Source organism: Homalodisca vitripennis, chromosome 4 (assembly GCF_021130785.1).
Source record: "Homalodisca vitripennis isolate AUS2020 chromosome 4, UT_GWSS_2.1, whole genome shotgun sequence".
In the NCBI taxonomy this organism is placed as follows: domain Eukaryota; kingdom Metazoa; phylum Arthropoda; class Insecta; order Hemiptera; family Cicadellidae; genus Homalodisca; species Homalodisca vitripennis.
This window is the reverse complement of record NC_060210.1, coordinates 11443169-11455195: the sequence shown is the minus strand read 5'-3', so window position 1 is coordinate 11455195 and position 12027 is coordinate 11443169. Positions and strand designations below refer to the sequence as shown.

The following is a 12027-nucleotide window of genomic DNA, read 5'->3' as shown; positions in this document are numbered from 1 at the left end:
GGTTGGTTTATACTTTCAGTTAAATCTACACTGGATACCGCAAAAACTGACGTGTCACTTGCAATGCTTTCTGTTGAGGTGGAACAGGAAGTAAAATATTGAAACAATAATGACAGCTAAAAAATATGTTGCAATGAGATTATTCCAGACATAAAATAAGGAATTGACCAGAGCTGTGATTAACTTGTTGCCAATGTTCCACAACTGGAATGACTTGTTTAATAAATTCTAATACAACTTCTTTGATTCATGGCCATAAGATGCAATTTTTCAAACAGTACACAATTATGAGGAATAATTTTTGCAGTACTACAACAACAAAAACCCAACACGCTGTATGAAAAAATCTTTTATTTTTTACATAACCTAATACTAGTTTAAATGTACAACACCTTAGGGATATGCCTTAGGTTTACAACATAATAAAGAATGTCTCATGTAACTGAAGAGTAAAAAAACATAATGAGTCTAATATCCTCAGTGGAATTAAAGTAAAAGAGAGAAGTTTTTAAAACTTACTGTAAATAAATACTGACAATAACAATGCTCGGCAATGGTTAGTTGTATGTTTGTACAGCGTACTTGTCAATGGAACAAAATTACTATGTGTTAAAAGAAAGGACATTTATAAATGGAACTGTACCAAATATCACAGAATTATTTCAAAATAAAAATAACCAATTAAGTAAGAGCATTGTGCATAACAAGATGGTACATTTTATCAGTTGTCAGAAGATTAAAATCAGGTTGCAGTTTAAACCTACAGGTTGAGAAACTTAACTGGAATAAACTTAATGGACATTTTTGAGTTCCACTTCAAATATTAATGTGCTGTTGGGAGGAATTTTTGGAGAAACGCCTTTTGCTCCATACCTGAAATCATAATGCCAAAGTTAATTTATGTGAAATTTCATGCAGACTGTTTAACACTATACCTTTAAATACAAAAATAAATAACACATACCCTTAAATTTAAGCAGGAGTAAAAGAAAACATTACAAATTCGGAGCCGGCTGTAATATTGCCTCAAGCTTTACCCCATAAAAAATTGTTTAACACTTACCGAACCTTTTTCGGTAGTGGAATTAAGGGACATGTCTCATTTTTAAAATGTAATTTCTTGTATAGTGTATACTTTTTGATGCTTAATAAAGTATTAAATACAAAAAAGTTTAACAAATTTTTATCTCGATAAACATTAAAAATATCCAAAGAAACTGAAAAGCGATTGGATGCATATTGATTATATTTTCAAAATAAGACTTTTTCTAATTCTACAACAAAAATTTAGAACATAAGTGTTTATCATTTAAGGTTCTTTCTATCCAGTAGAAAGTGTTGCTGTTTTGTTTTTATTTCCTAGTTTTTAATGTATAATACACTGAGTTCTAAAGCTCTCATCGGCGTACAGACGGGAGTGGGAGAACAGCTGCCAGCTGACAGCTGCAACTGGATTATTTGGTCAAGCCAGTACATTACTCAGTATTGTGGCTTATATATTGAGCTTATAAACTTCAAAAACAGTAATAAAATATATTTTTATCGATCAGCGGATTATTTCGTCCTTGGCGTTATAAGACTTAACATCATCGCGGATTATTCCGTCTATGGCGAGCTAAGGGTTAACCTTAGCTAATGCGGGTTCAAACCCGCATAAAGAGGAACTGCAATGTGAAGAATAGGAGCAATGTTTTTACCACCAAATGTTACCAACTTGATTCAGCCAATGGACCAAGGGGTAATGGAGTGTTCGAAGAAAAAGTACAGGCAAGTAGTGTTACAGTTTAAATTATGTACATTACCTAAACTAGAAACAGTAGATTTAAATTAACAACCCCATTTTCTCACAATTCGAGTTTTTGAGCATTAAAGGTAGGCTCGGTCCCTTCTACCTTGAATTACCGAGACTCTACTGTAAAAGGGTAATTAAACTAACTCTTTATACTTAAAAGTACCAACACAATCAACTAATTGCACATTATATAGGTACATTAATAACTTTTCTTATTACAATGGTAAACTATACTAGCTATTACAAAATAAATACAAGGAGGTACCCACAAGAAACCAGAATAGCATTGCCAAGGGTGGAGCTTGTGTATACGCATATCTGCCGCTAGACTTGTATAACGAAACTCATAGCCAGTTCAGTGTCACCTGTATTCAATCTGGCTTGTTTCATTCATCTCCAGTGATTGTTTTTGCTAGTGCTGTTTTATTCTTGTTTCGTTTTACAATGACAAGTTTAAGTGAACAACAGTGCAACTGTGAAATTTTGTTTTCTACTCGGTAAAAATGCTGTTGAAACGGTTTTAATGTTGAAAACAGATTACCAAGACGACGATATTGAAAAAACTTATTGGTTTGCTCAATTTAAAAATGGCGACATGTCGATTGATGACAAACCTCGGTTTGGACGTCCATCAACTGCCTGAATCAGTGAAAATATTGAAAAAATTCGACAGCATGTTGACAGACAATTGATCAACTGTTAGAGAATTTTGACCGAAGATTTGTGAAAATATTGAAAAAATTCGACAGCATGTGATCACAGACTGTCGACAGACAATTGATCAACTGTTAGAGAATTTTGACCAAAGATTTAGGAATGGAAGGGCTGCTGCGAAGTTTGTTCCTTGGGTTCTGACTGACAATCAACAAAGGGAACATCGAGTAGAAACATGTCGTGCTTTGAAACAACAGCTTGAAATTGATCCAGATTGTCTGTCAAAAGATCATTACTAGTGATGAGTCATGGTGCTATGGTTATGACCCAGAAACAACGCAACATTCGAGCCAATGAAAGACGTCATCGTCACACACCGTCAAAAAAATGTTGTCAAGTCAAATAAAACGATCAAAACAATGCTGATTTTCTTTTTTAAATGCTAAGGACGTGGTTCATTCGGAGTTTCTTCCACCTAAATTAGACCGTCAATCAAACCTATTTGAAAGTTTTAAGAAGATTGTGCAACAGTGTTTGTCAAAAGGACCCAATTTTTGGCAGACAGGAGACTGGTTCTCCCTCCACGACCACGCAGCTGCACACACAGCCATTTCTGTTACAACAGTTTTTGGCTAAAAATGGCATGGTTCCACAGCCTTGCTCGCTTGACCTGGCACCATGTAACTTTTTCTTATATCACACATGAAAAGGAGCATGAAAGGACACAGGTTTCACAACATCGAAGAGATGAAGAAAGAAAAACAAGGGAGGAGCTGTCAGCCATGTCTAAAGATGAGTAAAAACATTTTTCAAACAGTGGAAATATCAGTGAAACAAATGTATTAGTTGTAATGGAGAGTATTTTGAAGGGGATAAGGTTTTTTTTTGTAAAAATTTTGAAAATATATAGCTTTTAAAAAATAATTCTGGTTTCTTTTGTGTACACCCTCATACAAACAACTTTGTAAAATATCAACAGTAATGATTTGGCAAAAGCCGTAAAAACAGAGACAAAATGTTAAGCATACACAAGATAAACTTGATACTTTACAAGTTTTATGATTTAAAGAAGTTTTGTTTTGATTAGATGAATAAGATATCGTAGCAAATTTTGAATACTTACGCAGCTTCAGGTGGACAGTGGATAACCCTCTTGCCGCCGACCTTCATGCCTTGTACTCCAACGTCCCAGCCCTTGATGACTTCGCCTTTGCCTAACTTGAACTTGAATCCGTCTCCTTTCACCGACTTGTCGAAAACCTTGTTTCCGTCCTTCAGTTTTCCAACATAGTATACGGATACCTGCAAACAAATGATCTCTCAGTGTTCTTCATATAATAGGTATCGTTTGTTAATCGGTCTACATTTACCTATTCTACTTGCATGTTATAAAAATGCCGTAATTTAAAAATGCTAATCCTTCACAATTAACAAATTAAACAACATGTTGTGACGTGTACTTTTCTGTTTTACCTGAGCAATTGTTATGTAGAACTGATCACTCTACATAACGTAATTTTACATCCAAATGAAGAAGCGCGCATTCATTGTTGCTGCAATAACAGAACGGTCACTGATTAGACGCCAATCAGCTGTTCAAATAAAGGTTCGACTGCTGCTACGGTAAGCGATAAGGACGCCAACGACATGATCGTTGATCACCGACAGCTGTTCTGTGGAACTCGTGCCGTGCGACAAGTCGGCAACGGACTGGATTTGAGTTCTGGATTTGGCTGTGCTAGTACGTGGTGAAGCCGACATCAAGCCCTTCAGCATCGCTGGATTTTGAGAGCCTGGATAAAGGAGTTAGGCTAAGGTGAGCCATTACCATGCCATTATAATATTTTGTCGCTTGCGTATATCAGTTGTAAATACGTGTTAATAGTGTTAAATATTGTAACCACAAATTGTTTCTGTAAATTGTACATAATTAGGCCGAGATATTATCTCGTAACAATTGCATCGTCTCTCATAAATTTCCTTACTAAACTTGTTAACTGTTCTATAAATAATTGAATCGGTAACTTTATGTCCTAATGTTTGTATATTATTTAGTTTTAGTCAGAATAATGTGAAGGCAGTTGTCATGAAATTTATACCTACCATTGCCGTGTAAGTGCATACATTAATACATTATGTTAATACTTCAATACACTTTACTATAATTATTGTAATTAATTAGTTTAAGTAAGAACAAACGTAATTAATTTTTTCCTGTGTCAGAATAATTATGCTTTGTGTTTAAGACCAATATTTTATATCCAAGCTAAATGTTCCAAGACCTGTTCAATTATTTTCCGTACAACCGACCATATCGGCATTTTCCTGATTAGGGTAATTAAGTTATTTCTCAACGCCTGTTTGAAACCTACTATTATCAGGCTAGTGGTATTATTGTTCCAGGCTTACATCGGACCTAGAAATGTATTTAAAGATGCATTTACGTTAGTAAACAAATACTCGTCCTACTGTATAGTCTGTTCTTAGTGCACGTAATAATTATGTATAGCACAATAAATTAAAATTGTAGCATGGATATGCTTTTGTCTGTTTCATAGTTGATTACGGGTTTATCTGCGTAAATAACAACGTTCCCGAGTGAAAACAATTTCTTGTGTTAATCTTTGAAGTTTATACAGACATTCTGTAAATATGTATATATTTATGTATTTATCTTTATTGCCTGTGAGTAGGTAATGTCCTTGTGGTTGTCAAATTTAAACAACGTATTTTATATCCATAATAATCATACTAATGATTATTATTATATTTGCCTTTAAAGAAAAGTTCTAGGTTATTGTATTGCAAATATGTTACTGTTGAAAACTTCAAAGCTAGTGCTTACTTAGTACAAAAAAAAAATGAAATAATAAAAACAAAACAAAAATGGGCCGACTAATGTAAACTAATTGTAATAAATATTAGGTAATCTAGAGATTAAATATATGAGTAGGCTATGTTATATGGAACTGTATATCACAAATGCATTTAGTTGATACGATATTGTTGGAGTGAAGACTATTTTGGAGTGATTATGTTTAACACGTTCAGTGCGGGCCCCGCGGATCCGCGGGGTAAGCGGCGGCGTAGCAGTGCGCGCCACGCGGATCCGCGGGGCGTTGCCATAGTCTCGACTATTGCTCAGTGTGAGCTCAGCTCTCGGCCGGGACGGTTCGTACTCGTTGAGCGTGGCGTGTGGTTCCGAGTTGACCTTGACTTGTACTTCGTTTCTGTTTCCCACGTTTTTTAGCATGTGCAAGTGATGCGTTCTTAGTGAGTTGTTTATTTATGTGTAGTGACATTGTACTATTGTATTATACAAGTTTTATATCGCATTTCACCATGTCTGCCAACCGTGCTACAGAAAATAGTGCTACTGACGATGAAGCATCAGATGTGGATAGTGAATCCAGTGGAAACACTGCTGTTGACAGTTCGGGTAGTGATAGTGAAGATATTGTAATAAACCCTTCATGGGTTAATAATACAAATGGACTAAGACAGATCCCTTTCACCGGAAACAATAGATTGCTAGTAGATGTACCAGGTAATGGTTCACGATTGACTGGTTTTTTATGTTGATGGACGACCCATTCCTCCTCTCATTACTCCGCCAAGAAACCCAACCCACAAACTTGTACAAAATGAAGAACGGGATAAAAAGGGTGACAGAAAACGTATAGATTGTAGGGTATGCTACAAGAATGAAAAGAAAAGGAAGATGACAACATATACATGTTCTGTTTGTCCAGGTAAACCAGGGCTTTGTGCTGTCAATTTTGTTTGACATACATCACAGAGGCCAGCAGTAAAAGCCATGCCCTCAAGACCTTGTAAATATTGTATATAGTTTTATTTGTTTTTGTTTTGCACTATATAATGAAATAGTTTAAAATTGGATTGTTTTTACGGTAGCCACTCGCGTTATTAGACTTTTTAGCCGCGCTCTGTGCGACAAAACTCTTTCCGCGTGCTGACCCCGCGGATCCGCGGGTCAATCTGTGACGTCATGTAATCCGCCATTTTGGATCACAGACGTTATTATCTGCCCATAAATCAGCCTCTGATAGCAAATAGTAAGTGTATTAATAAATATTAGACTTTAGGTTCTGGGGCAATTTACATGTATTTGCAGTCAGCAGTCAACGTGTTAAGGGCTTTTACTGGACCTGTCACTCAGCACTGGTAGTCCTGCTGACCCACGAGTCGACTTTTCTGCAGGACCGGCTCAATTACTTGGTGGTCTACGGCGGGTGCTCGCGCCCTGTGTCTCACTCGCGCACTGTGTCTCACTCGCGCCTACCGGACATTCTGCGCGAATTCCATACGCGCCGTGATTCGAGCGTGGATCGCACGGACGACACAATCGACGGCTCGTGTGTGCGTTTTTGTGTCCGCCCAGTTGGTGAGTAGACTTTACACTACTTATTCGATCGTGCTCCCCTGGGAGGTTGGACTAACTGCGTCAATGTCATTGTGGAGCCTCTACCTATCAGACTAGGCCTGAATAACTACATTAGTGTGGATCCAGTTCCGAACTTTAACAAATGTGGCTCAACTTTAATTTAATGTCTAGCCATTCTGTATTCATGTGTATTATTGTTTTGTAATTTTGTAGTTCAGGAATGTGGTCATCATGATTTTGGCCACTGTAATTTTGTATTAATAATTGGAGCGCTCCTACCGTAATAATTTTTCGTATTTTTATTTCAACTTGGCCAACGAGTTATGTTTAAGTTTGCATAACTATTTGTTTATTCATTGCTAAAGCACTATAGGTGCTGATACTAACTACGCTTACTAAATATTTAGTTTAAGACCTTAGCTCTGTGAGATAAATAGGCAATACAGATTGAAATACGTGAAATATTGGTTTTAATTTCTAATTGCCTGATATTTACTTGGAGACCTTGCAACTTACTATTTAGAAAATAATCAACCGACATCTGTGGCTAATTTAAGTACCTAAGGCTTAGTGTCGTAAACATAATAGTTCTTGCGTGCATGGTAGTGGTCTCGATTGAGCATACCTGAGGGCAGGAAACTGTTCCTTGTTGGAGACCTGCAACTATCACATCCCATCAACAAGGTGGCGCCCTTATTCCCGAGCAAACCGTACCCATCTGGGTATCCTTCAATCTTAGTAGTCCTCTATCACTGCTCAAGAATTTGGTTGTCCAGGCGCTCTACCAATACTCACGCCCTTCTCCACTGAGCGAGGCCGACAATATTGCTAACCCTCGAGGAGGGGTGGCAAACTGGCGATCCAACGTGGGGCCTTGTGTTAGCACCTGACTTTCACAGAATATAACATTTTATTGAACTTGTGGTGTAAATATTTTTGAAAGATAGTATTTAGTATTTTTGTTGTTTGTTAGTATTGGGATTCACTGGTAATGTCTTGTTAGTGGTTATGTGTTAAATTTTGCTAGTGTTCATGATCTTAAGTTAAATATTGGGAAAAAAACCTCTTTGCGAAACATAAAATAAATAATTTTGTTTTGGATTTGAACTTTCCCCGGTATGACAAACTGAGGATGATGTGAACTCACATAATCATTGGTTGCATTCTAGTGTTGTTATTTGGTTGGAAAGAACTGCATTTTTACGATTGGCTAAAATTAGTGCGAGGTGATATTTCCATGTGGGCTGTATGAATTATTCTGGTCATCTTGTGAATTTAGTATCCTACCTCACGATGAAAGCGTATCATCTTCGTAAGACTGAGGTTATCTACGAACTTAAAATTAGGAATGTTGATACCGATGGCAACGCTAATGAACTGAGGAAGCGTCTGACTCAATGTTTTTCGGCTGATACCCAGGTTAATGAAACCGTTGTAAACTCTTTGGATGCCGATGCGGAATTGGAGGAATGCGAAGGGAAGTACCAGGACTTATCTTCGCTAGTGAGTGATTACGAAGGCACGAATAATGACGAGTTTCCCCGTATTGTGGCTCCTCTCTGGCATCTGTATCTTCGAGTGGAGAGAATTCCGATTGGGGCATCTTCTGATAGTGAGCAAGCGGAAAGTAAGGAAAAGTTGCTGAGTAGAAGTAAGGAGCTATTGGATTCTTTTAGAGGGACTTCTGATTCGAAGAACCAACCGGATCCCAGGACATCATCAGGTGATTTCAAACAGCTTCAACGACCAAAGGATGGAGCGCAAGAAACTAATTTTGAACTGCCAATAACTTTAGAGTTGGCATTTAAACCAAATAAAACCACTGAAGACGACGAGAACCTGGCGACAGAAAGGAAACTTCTAGAGGAATGACGGAATAGGGAAGAAAGAAAACTACAACAGGAAAGGCGTCACCAAGAGGAATGGCTCCAAAAGGAAGAGAGAAAACTACAAGAAGAAAGAAGAAAACAGGAGGCAAGATGGAAACAAGAAGATGGACGACTGCAAGAAGCCCAAAGACAGCAAGAAGAGAAATGGAAGTTAGAAGAACTGCGACTTCGAGGACCTCAGCAGAGAACAGAAGAAAGAATCCCGCAAGAGGATTTGAGAGGTCAAGAAAGAAGAGGACCTCCAGAGGACGACTACCTTCCCAGATTTTCACTAACTCGAAACGACACAAGCGCTGGTTCCCGGCCCAGATATGTCCCAGTCTACAAGTGGGGGCTAAAGTTTGACAACTCCGGACCAAGTATCGCTGCATTTCTTGAGAGAGTAGAAGAACTTCGTCGGGCAAGAGGAGTCACACATCAAGAGCTATATGAGTCTGCGGTTGATTTATTTGCCGGATCAGCGCTTGTCTGGTACCGTGCTGCGTCTATTCGGATTCAGTCATGGCATCAGTTGACGAGGGAGCTCAAAGAAGTCTTTCAGCCTGCGGATTATGACATAAGACTTCATCAGGAAATCTTTAACCGGCTGCAGGGAGATAATGAGCCGATAGATCTGTATATAGCCGCTATGGAGGGCTTATATGGAAGATTAGCAGTAGCTGTTCCTGAACCTACTCGCTTAGCACAGATCTATAATAACCTGCACCCTCAGCTGCAAGATCGATTGGCACTTTGCAGCATTCAAACTCTTGAACAGCTGCGATCCATGGGACGTAGAGCCGAAACGGGCCGACTCAGTATGGTTAGAATAAGGCCCGCAACTACAAGGGAAAATACCCTTGAACCGGACCTTGCCTATCACGATCAGAACCACCCACGAAAACCTTCATCCGGACGTGTGGCCAGCGTACAGTCTTCAAATTCAGACCGCCAGGACCCTGTCTGCTGGAATTGTGGAGATAAGGGCCACCGCTTCAGGTTTTGTAGTAAACCAAAACGAAGGTTTTGTTTTGGTTGTGGAAAGGAGGACGTATTTAAACGAGACTGTGTAAAATGCAGCTCAAAAAACGGGCAAGGCAAGGGGTCAGAAAGGAAGTAGGTGGTTCTGGCTCCTTGGATACCGAGACCATCCCGGCCATAAACTATGTCATTCCTAGCCAACAAGAAGACCATAGGCCTTATTTGAAAGTGAGGGTGTTTGACCGTGAAGTTACCGCCCTCTTAGACTCGGGAGCTTCCCAAACGTTTTTAGGTGGACATGGAATGTGGATTTTGAATCAGTTTCCCGCTCGCCTTCAGAGTGCCAGTGGACGTTTTGTAGAAACAGCCGACTCAACACGCCATGAGGTCCAGGGCTTTGTCAATCTACCCATAACTTTACAGGGCCGTACTAAAAGTCTAAAGGTTTGCGTTGTACCATCACTGCAAAAATACCTTAATCCTAGGCATCGACTTCTGGGAAATAATGCACATTGTTGCGGATATGTGCAATCGGAAGTGGGACTTTGCAACGAAGAGTGTGGATTTATTTTGTAGTTATGTTGAGGGAATCACATCGGAAGACAATCTAACTCTAGCAGAGAGAAAACGGCTACAAGATCTTCTCGAGGAGCATTTCGAGGATGAGCCATCAACATTGGGTAGAACAGACCGTGTGAAGCACGTCATCGACACTGGGGGTGTGCCACCAATCAAACAGCGGTACTACAATGTATCCCCTGCTCGTCAAAAACTCATCAATGAGGAGCTAGACCGCATGTTGCAGTTAGGGGTTGTAGAGCCTTCACAAAGCGCCTGGTCCTCGCCAATTATGTTACTGGATAAACCTGATGGCAGTAAAAGGTTTGTTGTGGACTTCAGAGCGGTGAATGCAGTGAGCCGAAAGGACGCCTACCCTCTACCACAGGTGACCGCTATCCTGGATAGACTGAGGGACGCTCGATTCTTATCTAGCCTGGACATTAAGAGCGCCTATTGGCAAATTGAACTAGACGAGGCAAGTAAGGAGAAGACCGTGTTTGCAATACCGGGTCGTGGCTTATACCAGTTCGTCACGATGCCTTTTGGTCTGTGCGGAGCTCCCGCAACATGGCAGCGCTTCGTTGACACAGTCTTGGGACCAGAGCTGGAGCCGAATGTCTTCGTCTATCTAGACGACATTATAGTTGTGACATCTACATTTGAGTCCCATCTTAAAACCTTGAAAGAGATATTTAGAAGAGTTCGTGAAGCAAAGCTCACCCTCAATAGAGAAAAGTGCAAGTTTTGCAGGAGAGAACTGAAGTACCTGGGCTATATTGTCAGTGGGGAGGGTTTGCGAGTCGACCCCGAAAAAGTAAAGGCGATTGTGGATATCCCAATCCCCCGGAACCAAAAGGAGGTTCGTCAATTTACCGGAATGGCCTCGTGGTACAGACGTTTCATTCCCAACTTCGCGTCAAGTATGACTCCTTTGACTTCCTTACTGAAACGGAGAAATCAGTTCGAATGGACTCCAGAAGCCGAGATGGCCTTCCAGGACGTAAAATCCTGCCTGATTAGCGCTCCGATATTATCCTGTCCAGACTTTTCGAAGCCTTTCACAATCTCCTGTGACGCCTCAGGCGTGGGGATCGGCGCTGTTCTTAGCCAAGACAGTGAGCAAGGAGAAAGTGTTGTTGCCTATGCCAGCCGCACATTAACTCGGCAAGAGCAGAACTTCCCGGCCACTGAAAGGGAGTGCCTTGCGGTGATCTTTGCTGTGGAGAAATTCCGGCCTTACGTGGAAGGAACCAGGTTCACGGTCGTGACAGACCACTATAGTTTGCTTTGGCTAAGTAACTTGAAGGACCCGACAGGACGTCTGGCTCGTTGGGCTTTGCGATTGCAGCCCTATGATTTTCACCTAGTACACCGTAAGGGGCAAGAAAACGTTGTGCCAGATCTTCTCTCTCGGACCACTCCACCGATATCGACTGAACCCTCTCATCCAGACGTGATTCATTGTGACTTGATTGAGATACCAGCTACAATACAGGACCAGTGGTACAAAGGAATATTGGACAAGGTTAAAATGGGCCCTCAAAAATATTGTCGGTGGCGAACTCAGGAGGAGAAACTGTGGAAGAATGTGAGCACACTGGAACCCTCGCTTCACCAGGATAACTGGAGATTGGTTCTCCCAAAAGATCTCAGATCCCAGGCCTTGTTCGAATGCCACGATACTCCAACTGCTGGACATCAAGGTGTGTCAAAGACCTATAAACGTATCCAACAGCTGTACTATTGGCCAAAAATGCGGAAGGATG

General features: G+C 40.2%; 1 protein-coding gene across 1 annotated transcript in view; it reads right to left on the bottom strand.

Annotated features, from left to right (window-relative positions):
* Nucleotides 1-333: 333 nt before the first annotated feature.
* LOC124358952 (46 kDa FK506-binding nuclear protein-like) overlaps nt 334-12027 on the bottom strand; it is a 41905-nt gene continuing 30211 nt past the window's right edge. Inside the window, exons 9-10 of the mRNA XM_046811237.1 lie at nt 3570-3748; nt 334-873 (exon numbers count right to left, since the gene is read on the bottom strand). Coding sequence (XP_046667193.1) covers nt 792-873; nt 3570-3748 — 261 coding nt within the window. The 3' untranslated portion in view covers nt 334-791. The remainder of the gene's footprint in view (nt 874-3569; nt 3749-12027) is intronic.